This window comes from Aulonocara stuartgranti, assembly GCF_965226115.1.
Source record: "Aulonocara stuartgranti genome assembly, chromosome: 15".
In the NCBI taxonomy this organism is placed as follows: Eukaryota; Metazoa; Chordata; class Actinopteri; order Cichliformes; family Cichlidae; genus Aulonocara; species Aulonocara stuartgranti.
In genome coordinates, this window is record NC_138951.1 from 25,878,948 (window position 1) to 25,894,336 (window position 15,389).

At 42.5% G+C, this 15,389-nt stretch overlaps 1 protein-coding gene across 5 annotated transcripts in view; it reads left to right on the forward strand.

Annotated features, from left to right (window-relative positions):
- Positions 1-11,261, forward strand: part of vta1 (vesicle (multivesicular body) trafficking 1) — a 60,325-nt gene extending 49,064 nt beyond the window's left edge. For 3 of the 5 annotated variants that reach the window (XM_082507064.1, XM_082507066.1, XM_082507068.1), the window contains 2 exons: positions 627-704; positions 9,548-11,261. In XM_082507064.1, the coding sequence (XP_082363190.1) occupies positions 627-704; positions 9,548-9,693 (224 nt within the window). In that variant the 3' untranslated portion in view covers positions 9,694-11,261. The remainder of the gene's footprint in view (positions 1-626; positions 705-9,547) is intronic. The other 2 variants (XM_082507065.1, XM_082507067.1) reach the window with 2 other exon arrangements.
- The last annotated feature ends 4,128 nt before the right edge of the window (positions 11,262-15,389 follow it).

Consider the following 15,389-nt stretch of genomic DNA (forward strand, 5'->3'; position numbering starts at 1 on the left):
ACTAGGAGAGCATCCAAAGTGAAGCATCTGTTGGCAGCTTGGTCGTTTTCAGACGCTTGATTGTGTTGTTTCTTGTCTGGATTTCTGCTAGCTGTCACTAAATATTCATATCTGTGCAGTCAGAGCTGAGATTGAGGCTTCAGAGATGTACAGACTGAAAAATAGGACGGCATCCAATAATCTAATGGGGGTATGTTGGGGCTGAAATACTGTGGCCTGCTGGGTAAAGGTCAGGAAGATGATGGATGTTGACCTGTCCATCTCTGGCACTCTAACGCAGGTGTTAGATATATCCATCCATTCGCTTCCGCTTATCCTTTTCAGGGTCGCGGGGGTCGCTGGAGCCTATCCCAGCTGTCATAGGGCGAAAGGCGGGGTACACCCTGGACAGGTCGCCAGTCTGTCGCAGGGCTAACACATAGGGACAGACAACCATTCACACTCACATTCACTCGCACATTCACACCTAGTGGCAATTTGGATTATCCAATTAACCTATCCCCCCACCGTGCTGCTGATTATTGATAACTGGCATAGTTATTAGAAATATAGTTTTGGCCATTCGTTACTGAGTATTTCCTTGAATATTTACCACAATCATAATTTGAAGTGTTTTTGTTGACCAGCAGAAGCTGTTAAACCTGTGCCTATGCCCCGATCAGTGCCCACTGTTGACCCCACACTGCTCAGCGCCCAGCAGCAGGGTAAGAAAACACACACTTACAGATGACTGCAGACACGATACACAACTGCTTTTCCTTCCAACTCCCTATAAACACAAAGCTCAGACTGCAGGCGGTTCACCTGAGTCAGAGGCTCTCTGGTGTCTGCAGGTAATCCTGCTTTCACATTGAACTGGTTTAAAAACTGCTTCGTAAAAGACGTCTCACTGGTTTAAGGCCAACAACCATTCCTGCTGCTCTCTACGCTCATCTGGATACCGAATGTTCCTATAGTGAAAATGCAAAAATGTGAAGTTGGAATAAATTCCTGAGACTGTTTCCAAACTTTGACTGCCTCTAAATCCAGTTTGAGACCCCGGTGGCCTCCGTTTAGCGCTCTCTACCAGACATATTGTATTAATATAAGGATGAAAAAAAGTTTCTGCATATGGTCTCTGTCTGTCGCTCCACCGCACTCCACTGGAATCATATTTCTGTGCACAGCTGACAAATTAAATAAAAAAAATCAAAGGTAAAGTGTGTTAGTGTGAGCTGAACTCTTCTGGATGAGCACCGTTCACCTGTAACTTTCCTTCATTTGCTGTTTCGATGATGTTGGAGAGTAAGGCCTGACACATCATTCAAAAATGTCCCAAAGAATTTATTCAGAATAGTAAAAGCTTTGTTTTCCTCCTCTGTTCTGTGCACACATACAAAGTATAATTTATACTATTATAGTTATTTAATTTAATACATAGAAATTTTGAACTTCATGTGTTTCATTTTCCTTTGTCCTCGCCGCTGCAAACAGACAGGACGTTTTTGCTGCTGAGTCTTAAACTGAATCTGTTGGATTTTTCTTTGCCTATTAAACTTTTTATAAACACATGTGTAAAACTTGTTGATGGAAAGACGCCTCGAGTATAAACCAAGGAAGATGCGAACATGGCGAGCCAGAGAGTGAGTGGGAAGCTAACGGTATGTGGTTAATGAGTAGCACAAGAGGACTCGCATTAAGGAGCTTAATGGACTTTAATGATAGGAACTGACTTCAGACGCCGTCGACATGAATATGTTACACAGAGCGAATTATAAAGAGCAACATCTAACAAGATTCCCAGAGATTCACTCACAGCCTTGGAGTGTAATGAGTCGGAGCGTTTCATTAACCCCGCCGAGTACTTTGGTGATGAATCAGGACTTTGATGGCAGAGCCATTCATATTTATTTCTCAATTAAAAAGAGGACAGCAGCTAATCTGCCACACTGAGCCTGATGAAATGATGGAAGGATCGTTTTCCAGTTTCCATTACCAGGCTGAGAAACGGCGCTTTCCTCTTTCTCCTCCTGAGCACCAGGAGACATAAGATAACCAGTGAAAGTGGCACTCGAGGAGATGGTGGCCTCTGTCTGATTGGACCTCGCGCCGTTCGTCCGTCTGTCTGCCATCTAACACATCATTACGACCTCAGCACCGCCGCTTCGCCGCTGTCTAGACTGTCATTAGCTGCTGGCGGTCAGCCGCAGAATGAGAGGGAGAGGGGGAGCGTGGTTGGAGGGCAGGGTGAGCATCATTCCCGTAATTCACACTTTGCTGCTGTTTTTAAACGCGTGGTTTCAAATTGTTTTAGAGAAGCTGCTCAGCGGCTGGCAGAGCACAAGCAGGTTGAGCTGAGCAGCTTCAGTGTTTCCATTCACCTGCTATTATGGCACAAACAGAAGAACCACAAAGTTTAAAAAAAACTGCTTCACAAAGGCTCTCAGTAAAGAAAAACCTGTGACAACAACTGAGAACAGCCGAAAAATAGGCTTTACATACGACAATGGCTCACGTGGGACGTGTTTAATGTTTGTATCTAATGTATTTATGCATTCAGAAGGGACACAGCGGCCTTCTGCTTTACTCTGTTCATGATAGTTACAGTGCAAACACAGCGTGATTATAGAAAAGTGTTTAATATATGCTTGTGTAATGTGTAACACATCACTGTGTTTATGAGCTGCAGATTAACCAGCTTTATTGTGACATCAATACATAAAGAAATTTAATTGAGACCATGAAGACCACTGACTCAACATAAACGATGGGCATAGCTACCAGCAAGGATAAATGAAGCAGGTGCACAGGCTTAAACCTGCCCACCTTTATACAGTCAGTGATTACGTGTCATTCATGCAGCAAGCAAAAAGTAAAATGTTTGCAGAGGAATTGTACGCTGCTGCAGTGTGCACAGTGCAGCCATAGAGCATATTATACCATATAACCTTAAAGACTGAGCAGGTTGCTTAGTCAGCCGGTCATGCATAAACTAGCATCACACAGTTCCTCAGATAAAAATATTCAGTCGGCCGGCTCAGCAGCAACTTTATGACAAATCACTGAATCATTCAAACTTCAGTTTTCTGTCAAGGTGAGTTCAGATGTTCTGAATAAACCGTGTGACTCGGGCAGTTAAACTTTTGTCCAATCGCTGTTATAATTAAAATGAAAAAGCCTTTTTGATGCAGCGCATTAAGCCTCAGTCCAGGCAGATAATGAAGAAAAATGGAGCTCGTAGCGCTCCGTTAAAACTCGTCAAAGACTCTGAAATGAAGATGCGGTGAAGAAGCAGGTGTTTCTTTCCGGCAGCCCTGAGCGTCTCCCCTGCAGCCGGCTCAAACTTTTTAATTCAGTCAGTCTCCTCTTTTTTTTCTTTGAGTTTACGTGTGATGTAACAGAGTACCATTAATCTTGAACCCTTAAACAAACTGTCACTCATTTATTTGACCACTGGCATGATTTTGTACGAGAGTTTTACTGCAGCGTTGAAATGCCATTAAGATATCAGAGCTGTATAGTTATCAGCTAGATTTTTTTATGTTCCACTGACTTACTCTGGGCCTCTGTAAATGCACCAGCGTTAGATTTTACAGCACGCAGTCGTTCCCGATGAGCACAGGGACTAATACATCCATATACATCACCATTCATGCCAGTTTCCATAGCAGTAATCTCCCGTGTGTGATTTATGGCTCCTGGTTGGTGTCTGTTTGCGTGGCTCTTTGGCTGGGCAGGGCGATTGTGAGAATTTACCATTGTGCACAGGTAGCAGCATGAGAAGCACAAAGAATATCTGCACTGGTTTTCAGTTTTCATTGATTTAACCCTCTGGACAAGACTCTGGGAGAGCAGAGTGCTGCAAATGTAAATAAATAATATGAATTCACAACACCCCAAAGATGTGTCACTGTAACAGAAAACAAAACCAGTGAAGGAACAAAGAAACATAATAAGATCTAGAAACGGCGTCAGTCAGTAACAGGAACGTTTCAGCTGGGGTCCTTCCTGGCTCACCTTCTGAAAACTAATTGATTTCTCATTATGAAAGCTGTCAGCTCGTTTCATTTACTCTTTTTATTTCAAGCAATCCTGCAGTTAATGACTCCTGAGATCATTTCTTATTTCGACCACCTCTCCAAACACCCCTCTTCAAATGTCTCCCTCCACGTTAAGCGCTGTGGTCTCTGGTTTTTCCACGTTTCCCCCTCCTCTGCCTCTCAGGCTCTTCTAGTTGTGGAGTATATGCAGTCAGCATATTTTCCCAGTCTTTTCCCAGCTCAGAGAAATCAGCCAGGGGATTAGAAGCTTATGGTGAAACATTATTCAATCATTTCTTTCCCGTTCTTCTCCCGGACACTTTTAAGAGCAGAGGAGCGTGTTTTACGAGAGCCGCAGAGCCAAGAGAGATATTATCTGTTGATCTGTTCTTTCAGCCTGCCCTGCTTGTCAGAGACTCTCAGAGGTCCTTTATGGAGGCGCCCACCATGTTAATGTTAAAGTAGAAAACTAATTTGGTGTTATTATTGTTTCATATGCTACACATTAACTGTGCAGAAGAAGCATTAGCTGGATGGATCTGTAGATTTATTCCCTCTGTTTAATGGAAGAAAAGTCTTGCTGCGGTCTGTATGCCCAAAAATACACAAGTGACCTCAGCGTTTAACTTTCTCATGTTTAAGGAAACTCTATCTACACGCAGGCATTTTAGGAGGCCACCTTCAGGACAACTGCTGAGGACAGTTTCCATCTTAGTTTTCATCTTTTATGTGACAGGAAGAGGGTGGATGCATTTAATGCAGTTCAGTTCAGTTTTATTTAGATAGGTGCTTGATATTGTAAGGTGAAGACCCTACAATACAATCACATGACCCATACGAGCCAAGTGCTGTGGCAACAGTGGGAAGGAAAAGCTGCAGAGATTTGCATTGTGGGTAGTGGATATTCAAGACTTTGTGTTCAGACAGGCGCTCAATGCAGATGATGTGCATCATTTTCCACTTGTGAAGAAACTCGAAGGGAGTGAACTACAGACAGAAACCGTTTTTATTAAGAGTGGAATTGAGTGGAATCTCCAAGTGAAATCTGCTCATTCACCATGTTTTATGGTTTGTTAAATTGATTTTTTTTTTCTTTGTCCATAAGAGACAGTTATCGCCCTTAGACTGTGCAGATGGTTGGATGTTTTATCACTGCTTTTCTGTGAGACTGTTTTATGAGTACAAAGTAGATCCAGTGACAGCTGCTCACTGTCACGTCTGAGGATTGTTCAGAGAAACCTGGTTTCTGGAAACACCCTGTAAATGGAGGTTCACTATGTCCGAACTGTCTAACAGAAATATGTAGCACATCTTAGATCATCTTTGGATTTGTTACCATGGTATGGTAATGACTTGAGCCTCGTGCCCAACTCGGCAAGTATGGACACGTTCGTGTACATTTGTGGACTGTGATTTATCATTGTGATGTCAACAGTGTCGGTCAGTCACCTGTAGAATCGGTAAACGTGTTTAAAAAGCAAAATCCAGAAAATTCTGCTGAATATTACGTGGCACCAAAAACAACCAAGGTGCTGTGTTCATTTGAAATAATGTTGATATTTACTTTTCAAACACAAAAGAAAAGAAGAAGAGAATCAGACCAGGTCCCTGGAGTGGAGGTCGTAGTCTTGACTCTCTGTCTGCAGCATTCAGAGCCTGCAGTAACCTGCTCGTGTTGTCAGCAGTGAGACTGAATATTATTCGTCAGAATGCATTAACATGATTCGATTTTGCGCCGTCAGTCGTTTCGTGGCTTGGAGACGTGTCCCGTCCAAGACCACGTCTCGTGGTCTGTTTGCAGAGCAAAGCGTAGAGCGAGGAGAGCGCAGCAGAGGCCTGGTTTACATTAAAGAGTGTCCTCTGAGGAGGGAAGGATTGACTGAGGGAGTGAAACATCCTGAACAAGTAGAGTGATGAAAGAGGGAAAAATGGAATGATCGGGTAAAGGCTAGAAGAGAGATGATGGGACTCCAGAGGAGCCAATCGACCACCCGTAGATGCAAAGAGAGGAGGGAACAGTTTCAAACAAGAAAGCAAATCAACAAGGGAGCAAAGACTCTACATAAATGTCAGGGACTCTAGGAATGGATTCTTTCAAGATTTTATTTGTATTATTGTGTTGAAATTTCTTGCTTTTTTAATGTCTACCGATTTTGCAAAAATAAATGAATTGTGACTGGATAGACAGTAAAATCAAGGATAGACAGGTAAGAAGCAAAAGATCACGAACGAGAAGAAAGTTAGAATATAGTTAAAACTGGATGAATCTGATGGCTGGAGGCAGTTTGTACAGTATGTGTTAATTGGACTGGTCACTGATCTGTTATGACCTGTAACCTGTCCTCATAGAGCTGAAATGGTACGTCCAAAGAGTCAAATCTTTATGCCTCTGCAGTTGTTTCCATCTTTCCCTGCTTCGTGCTGACACAGTGACCCCATACTTCATAAAAACAAGTTTGTTTTTTTTAAGTTAATAACTTGAACTCCACCCATCTCACAGCTGGAGCAGCGACTGTGAGCCATTTTCAGTCTGAAACCTCACAGAAACTTTCAGTCTGATATCAGCTGCTCACCCTACATTTGTGTGGTCAGGTTTCTTAACAATACAACATCAACCTAATTTTCCAGAGCAGCAGCACAGCTCCAACAGCAGTGCTAAAGGACCAAAGTTTCTGCTGGTAACCGGTAAGCAGGGACAGACGGTGGAACATATCCGTGTCCATGACCAAGCTCCAAAATCGTCAGAGAGGTAGAAACCAAACAACCGTTACTCCTAGCTGGAACGTTCAAAACATGCGCTTAAACATTGGGGAGGAAGCATCAGAGGGGCAAGTAGAAGAGGGCAATAAAGGTAAGGGAAAGAGAAACATGCTCTGAGCTCATGATCCAGTTTCCTGGAGGCAGGGTCTTTACAAGGTTGGGTTTTTTCTTTTCCCCTATAGAATACTCTGGAGTCCTGTATGTGAAGGAGGGTCTATGTATCCTATAGTGTTACACCCACATTAAGAGCTGTGTTTTCTTCAGGCTGAGCTGTGAGCCCCTAGAGACTCTGATGGGTGGAGGGCCAAGAGTGGAATATGCTGCAAATAAAACCCCAGCTTGCCTTTTTTCACTGTTCTTGTTGGTTAGAGAACATTTTTGAATTTTAGAAGAAAAAACAAACATCTTTTTGTCACTGCAGGCTTGACCTTATAGATTCAGTAACACCTACAAATGAAACCAAAGAATAAGCTGTGAAAATATTTTTAGATCTAAAAAATCATTGTTAGAAAGTCGATCACAACTGTTTACTTAACCCACGACATGTGTGTGTATAGGTTAACAGTTATCTTGGAAGCTCAATCAATCTCTGCTGGGTTCCTCAGGGATCTTTCATCAGGCCACTGCTTTTTATACTGTACATCAATGACATGGCTGCAATGTCAAAGTCATTGAAGGTCATATTGTTTGCCGATGTCACACACCAGTGTGCCAGGGAAATAACGTGGAACAACCTCTGAATGAAGTAGAAAATTATCTGAAGATGTTCTTTGACTGTTTAAAAATTAATTAATTAATTAAAACAAAACACAGAATGTCATAAAATTTCACAATATTTGGAAATCTTAAAAATTCCACCACTGTGAAACGGAGTATAAATATTAAAATTAGTAAAACCCATCTGAAATAAGAATTTTCAAATGATCCTGGATACTCAATATTACTCATATCTCAGGAAAAATATAAGAAAGCCAACCTTTATGAAGTTTCAGCTATAAAGACTATAAATAAAACCGTGAACCGTTAAATTTACTTTTTATTAGATTAACTGACTTTGAGAGGAATGCTCGTGTTCAACTTTAATATGGGAAATGTTCATCTCTCCGATCGAGCCGTCTCAGTGTGAGAGTAACTCAGCATGAAATCTTTCTTTAACTTCTTTATTTTTTGACGAAAAGCAGTCGGTCTCGATAAGTTTTGAGCTTCTACCTCCTGCTGTTTGGTAGTTTGTACACAGGGTGTAAAACTTTAGATTACTTAGTGTTTCGGTGTGTCGGGATCTTCACTTTTACACTTCTTTTGTTCGTGTTTTCTTTAATTGCTACGCAGAATAAAACTAAACTGAGCTGGGTCAAAACCGGTCAACATCACATCATTTTTAATATTTTAGGTAAAACGACAAAGAGGGGAGGACGGGAGAAGATGATAAGAAAAACCTGATTCTTTAATTGTTGAGATTTAAAACAAAAGATCGTGGACAAGTTTAGAGCAAGAGGCTGAGCGACATGATGATCTCACAGGGAGCGGTTTATCTCCGAGGATCATGAACTTGTTACAGCCTCACATCTCTTTATTAAACAACACACAGACGCTGTGTCTCCTCCCTGACGCCTCCCCTCATCGGGCCGATTACTGATGAGTCTTTATTTAAATACATTCTGATCGCAGAGATGAATTACCCACAATCCCCTTGACACTGACAGACAGTGATGGGCTGACGCGGATCACAGCGGGACTTCGAGTGTTTTAAAGGCAATTTAAGTCAGAAATAAACTCCGAGCAGAGCAGAAGACTCATGCTGTGCTTCGTTTCTCCAATGCTCACAATCAAACACACTTTTTTTGTGCAGCAGGTCAGAACAAAACGGACGACAACTGAAACTTACAGGAAATTGGTAAAATGGGATGACAGCGGCTTGATTATAACCCCCAGAAAAAAAAAAAAATTTCTTATCATTGAAACTTTATTCAAAGCAGCAGTTGAACAAAACTGAGTGGAGCTGCTGGAAACTTTAGAAAAATTCCAGCTATTCCTGAATTCATCCATTCATCCATCGTAGGCCCAGCTGTAGCTCAGGAGGTGACCCTTCCTGCTGCAGTCTGCATGTTTCTGTGGCTTAGATATTGATCGCTGAGACAGGAAGTGCAGAGACGTGCTCGTATGAGTAAATGAGGCGTTCGGTATAAACAGCTGTGACTGCAGGGGTAGAAGAGAAGAACCGTTCATTTACCATGTTATCCATCCATCCATCCTGTGTCTCACACAGTGGCAGTAACACAAGTATTGTTATATGAGAAGAAATTTGTAAAATGAATCTGTAACCTTTAACTTTCAGGGTTTTTTGTTGTATAGCATCAGAAGTAATAACCAAATACTTCAAGTCACTGTAACACTTGTGGGACATTTTTTCCATGTTACAGATAAAGTTTCATGTTGGGTGTGATCATAGAGTTGATGTTATCTACATTAAAGGGATCCTTTGCTGTTTTCCTTTCTTTTGTCTCCTTTCCTAAAGCCACCTGTAGCTAAGGAAACTCAACAGTTGCTTGTGCAGATCTGTCTGTCTGCCGTTTGATGGAATGTGCCATGGTTGGCATCAATCCTCCCCTTTGTGTTTCTCAGTAAATCAGTCTTCAAGCGCGATCGGCCCTCAGAGCTGCTCTGATTGCTTTGTAGTTGTTGTACATTATATCTGATCTCACTAGTTTCCTTCTCTCTGCCCCCCTCCATCCTTTATCCTCCTGTCATTCCGCTCTCCCTCCCTCCAGGCGGCATCCAACTCTCCCCGGAAGACTTCACCAAAGCCCAGAAATACTGCAAGTACGCCGGCAGCGCCCTGCAGTACGAGGACGTGGGCACGGCCATCCAGAACCTCCAGAAAGCCCTGAAACTCCTCACCACCGGCAAAGAATGAGGCCCTTGTCCTCCTGCCGGCCCACTCCTCCATCCCTTCTTTTCTCTCCCCCCCCCCCTTTCACTCCAGCAGCGCCACTCTATCCGTCACTGATCCGGCCCAACAGCGAGCTGAGGATGCAGCTCACTCTCTCACACACACACACACACACACTGAAGAGGGCCGTTGAGCTCGCCATCAGACGAGGACACAATGGAAATCAGCGTTCAACAATAGCTGCCTGTGTGTGGCTGCGAGTCGCACTGATTGACAGGACAACAGTCCGACGGCAGAACACGGCGACTCTGACGACTGACGCACATCACAGCTTCATCATTGGTCTGAGAAGACAGCAGAAGGTCCTCGGGCTGCCATTTAACATCACGGAGCTCGCCGCGTACGCATCGGTAAACCGTTACCATGGAAAGCAAATCTCTGAAACATCACTTTTTACAAAAAGTACAAAATAAGTCTGAAATCATTCTGTTCAAACTTTAAAGAGAAATAAACAAGAAAATGAAAATGTTCTGCTTTCCTGACACTAAACTGTGTCACAGGCAGAACGACGATTTAGGAACTCGCAGATCGACACAACAAAAACAGCGGAAATATTTGGTTTGAGTGCAGCAGGCTCTGTTTGTGTTCTGTGTATATGGTGAGAAAAAAAATGTTCAACTCGAAGCTCGAAGTAACTTTAAGGTCACAACATTCAACCTTTTTTCTGCTGACACAGCATTAATGACAAATAACAACTGTAAGAGTTTCAGGGGCCAAACTAAATTAATTGGCGGCTAGATTTAAGTAATTGGGGGTATTTTTTGTTGCCATTTTTCCTGCAAAATTACCCAAAATCTTCAGAGATTTCACGAGTGAGTCCATGTCACGTCTTTTCTAACTGCGACGGAGGGCGCTGAGTGATCTCGGACTCGATCAGCTCATCTTCTAAGTGCAGCTTCGAACTTCACACAAGTATATAAAAAAAACAACCTAAATGTCAATCTTCCCATCACACAATAAAACTAATAAGAGTATTCCTCAGAATGCCAAGAGTGTGAGATGACACGCGACAGACGCTGAACGAGCTATGCTCGTTTTCAGACGGCCTTCAGCTCCCTGCTTCAGGTTCTCTTCTTCTACGATATCAGAAAGGAAAAAGTGTCTGTGTCTGAATCACTGCTGTCGGGATGTCTGCGACTGCTCGCTGTGATTGTTTTGGCTGTTGGCGTTTTGCTCTTCTGTAACAGAAAACTGTCTCATTTGTGTCACTGTCAAACGGACGCTGTCCTGATATTCAGTGATGCAGAATAAATGGAGGCGGCGAGGCCTTGGGGCAGCGTGGCTGTCGGCCTTCTGACTCGTCGTGTGGCCGAGGAGGCGGAGGATTATCTCCTGAAAGCTTGTTTCATGTTGACATATCACTGTGTGTGTGCTGGTGGAGATGGGGGGTGGCAGTTGTTGTTTCAGCTTTAGTTCTTTTCTCTTTATTTAATGTTAATCATTCTTGGTTTGTTTGAAGGTTTTCAGAGTTGCACGAAGCTTCTGTCAGAATCAGTGATTTACAGCAATTTGAATAAAATGTTGGAAATGCGCAGCAGTGTTGATTCTTCCTGTTTGTGTTTTATTCATAACTGATGTCACTGTGTTGGAAATGAAAGCATGTGTAGCTCAAGCCCAACAGACGTGCAGCAGAATGAGCTCCATGTTAATGAAATCTGCATCTTTATAGTAGGACCAGATGGAGCCTGCTATTAGCTCAGCGCTGTAAAGATCCTCCAACACTGAAGGAAAACCCTCGAAGCCTGCAGACGGTGCTCTGTGGTCGTCTCTGAGCCGCCCCTCGGGGAGGACCCATTTCTTCAAAAGGAGGCAGCAGCTCTCGGCTTCTTCTACTATTAGTCTCATTTAGCTAACCATCACAAAGAGCAGCAACACAACTCAACAGCGTAGGTCTTTTAATCTGCTGCCGGTGACTGAATAACGACTCCAAACACCCGCTCCAAAGGGCTGCAGACCAACCACAGGTTCATGTCCGCTCACAGGTTCGAGGACACGTCTAAATATTGACCACAAATCTACAGCGAAGAAAATGAGGAATAATTCACGGCTCGGTAACAGCAGAGTAAAAATAAGACCACAACTTCCTGCAAGTAGGAAGATGATTGCTTTGATTTTTTTCATATTAGTAGCAACACTCTACTCATTTTCAATCCTGTGCTGATCAGACAGGTCTCCTGGTGGGACTGATGATGTCACTCTCAGCTCATTTATAGATGCAGGCAGATAGTAATGAAAATGATTCTGCATCGATGAGTCCAACTCGTCCTCAACACGTCTTCCTACAGGACTGGATTGTCGGAAGCGCTGCAGCTGGTTGGGTTCTGGTGATACTTTCATTTTTCCATTTTGCAGGTAAAAAAACGATGTCACTGTGTAGAGGACCTGTGATGTCTGCTGATTTGTCATGGTTAACTATTATTGTAGGCAGATTTCATAGAATTACCAATACTGACTCCATCTTGTTGCTACAGTGACACACCAAGACGACAAAAACTGAGTGGTTGGAGATCTTTAGCGGCTACAAGACTACGAGTTCGTCCGTGCTCAGGTAAAATGATTCAGGGCCTGTAGCAGTCAGCAGCCACTTTCTCAACTGTGACTGCAGCACTAAGGAAAGTAGCTTCCTGTGATGAAGCAGACACATTCAAGTTTGAGACGTCTGGGTTAAAGCGGTGCCCAACACAATTTAATTTGACATAGAGCATCTGTGGTAAAGCAGATCGTGTTGCAAAGCCACAACTGCTGAGAAGGGTTCGTCCTGAAGACTGAACCAGTGTTTGATTCTGGTCAGTCTCTCCTTTCTGAGAAATCCTCCTGAGGACTCGCTGAGGCTGTTATGGATGGGTTTCCTGTGTCATGTGGCCACACATGGTTTCACTTTGCTTCACAACGATGTTTTCTGCAGAGTCCAAAGGAACCAGCCGGGGACGGTCAGAGGTGAGGCGTCCCAGCTTATCGTCAAAACTTCAGCATGTCTACCTATACTAATCTCTGAGTTATGTCCAGCTTAACCTGTCACAGTTAAATGTTCATGTCTCCACAACCTTTTCTCTGGAAATTAGAAGTGAAAACTTTTAGAGCCACAGAGTTGGCGCAGGGAGGATGCCTTGGTGGACAAATGGGAGAATACATCTTTAAGCCAGGGGTGAGGAACTCAAGGGCTGGTGTCCTTGATCCAACACAGCTGATTTAAATGGCTAAATTACCTCCTCAACTGTTGTCTCCATTCAGAGGTAGCATGCTTCGATGGCCGCATTTGTAGGCATTTACATCACAGCGATGCGACGAAGGCTGTCCAAATTTGAGGAGTCCTCCAAATGTGGCAACAAATGCATCTTTCATTTCCCCAGATTTGAAAGATGGGTCAGGTGTATCCTTTGTGGCCAGCCATATCCCAGGATTCATTGCGGGTCATACAGGAGAATTTTTCTCATAACAATTGCTGTCGAAGCGGGAGTTAATGCGGGAGAGGAATGCGCTTTTCAATGTAAGTATAAGAAAGTCTGGTGGTACAAAAGTTACATTTTAGTAGCAGTTGTGTTGTTAGGCTTTGGCATTTGCTTATGGTTATTGTGTAATTAAAATAATCTTCGTAAAAATTGCGCGTAAACTAGCTTGTATGGTGGGTCCTGCAGTTTTTCATGTATTGCCACTTACATACAGCTAATTTTTATTTATTTTATTTATTTTATTTTTTCAAATTAACCTTTTGGTGATGAGTTTTAGGGAACAAAGACCAAATGGCTCAGTTTATTAAAATGAGAGGAGAAAATCATCACCTCTTCACTGGGGTGAAGAATTTGGCCACTGTGGCATTGGAGGTACATGAATAAATCAATTTACACATCATATTCATATGAGTAGTTTTATTAACCCTCATGCTGTACAGAACCTGTGATGTCCAGATTTCACAGCTCTTGTGTTCTGCTGTGAAAACTTTTGGATTTACAGATTAACATAGTTGCCATGGTTTTTTGTCTTCTCTTATTTTTTGAGTGTGATCAGGGCAGTTCTGGAGAAGCTGGACCTGCAGGGGAAAGTCACCCCTTTGCAGGCCAGAAAGAAATGGGAAATCTTAAAGAAAAATACAAAGTATGTATGCGTGTTATCAAGAAGATAATTCTTAAGAACGCACATTAATAAATGTGCAATTACTAAGAGTCGTTGTGTTGTTTTTATTTGTCTACTGTCTTTTTTGATTTCCTCTGCCTTTAGGATTGCAAGTATCCAGGCGCAGGAGAGGGAGTCAGTGGGAAGCTCACTGTTGGTACTTGGCACTGGAGTGTCCTCATGAATGTGATAGGTGATAGGACAAAGGCTTTCCATTAGGCCTCCTGTCCTAATTTCAGCAGTGGGTGACCAAAACGAAAGTGATGAGGAAGTGAGTCAGCCACCCACAACAAGGAGAAAGAGGAAAAGACACAGGGATGATGAGCTGCTAGACCTCATCAGAAAGGACATGAGGCAGCAAAGAGAGGCTGAGGAGAGGAGAGCGTAAGAGAGCAGGGAAAGGATGGACAGACTGTTTTCAATTCTTGAAAGATTCGTTCCAAAATGAGTTATGCATGAAGAAATGTATTTATTTGAATATATTCGTTATGTTGTTATATGTGTTGCATTAGTTTAACTTTTGTGTTATCAATAATTTGATTAAAACAAACAGTAATTGTCACTGAACTCATTTTATTTGCAGGTATTTTTAACATGTATGAACATAACATGAAATTTCAAATGGATATGTATTTAATGAGAATAAAGTAAATAACAATAAAACAAGAACATTTATAATACATCAACAAAAATCAGGCCTGGGATCCTCCCAGTTAAAAAAAACAAACAAACAAAAAAAAAACGTCCAGGACTGGGACACTCAGGTTAATCCTGCGGTACAAGGGTCTGGTAGGTAAAGGAAAGGGTGGAGAACAATTTCATTCAGGTGTGTTGACCCAGGGTGATATCTAAAACCTGCAGGACACTGACCCTTGAGGCCTGGAGTTCCCCACCCCTGCTTTAAGCAGACGCTGTTTTGATTTCTGTTTCAAACGGTCTGATTTACCCACAGCTGCTCCAGAACCTGAATCACCGGCTTCTTTATAACAGGAAGAGTTCCTCTATGTCAACATAAACCTGCCTTAGCCGCTTCCTCTAAGATTTATTAGAGAGGCCTCCTGTATGTTAGATCACTAAAGCTGGAGGACCGATTGTTTTACTTTACTTACTCCACGAATAAAGATTGTCACTGGAAGAGAAGAGTGAGTTTTGTTTTAGACGGGGAGACAGGGTGAGAGATGAAAGTACGCTTTAATCATCAGACATAAATGCACTTCTCTATCAAACTAATCATCATTCTGATAAAACACTGAGTCACTGAGTTTTTTCTTTAATGGTAAAAATTGAAGGTGAAGTTCCTCAAACCTGAAAAGTCTTAAATGCCGAGATCGTTATTGTTTCAGCATGTTGTTGATTATTATGAAGATTCGGAAAGAATCAGACCTGTGATCAGTGCATCCTCCTCATTCCTTGTTCATATGTCTTCATCTGCTTTTTTAAATCTCTCTGTATTGAAGCATTGCTGCTTCTATATTTGGAAGACAAACAGACTGAAGCCTGAAAGACTCGTTTTTAACTTTTCATGCCGATTCCAGTCACTGTACTTCTTG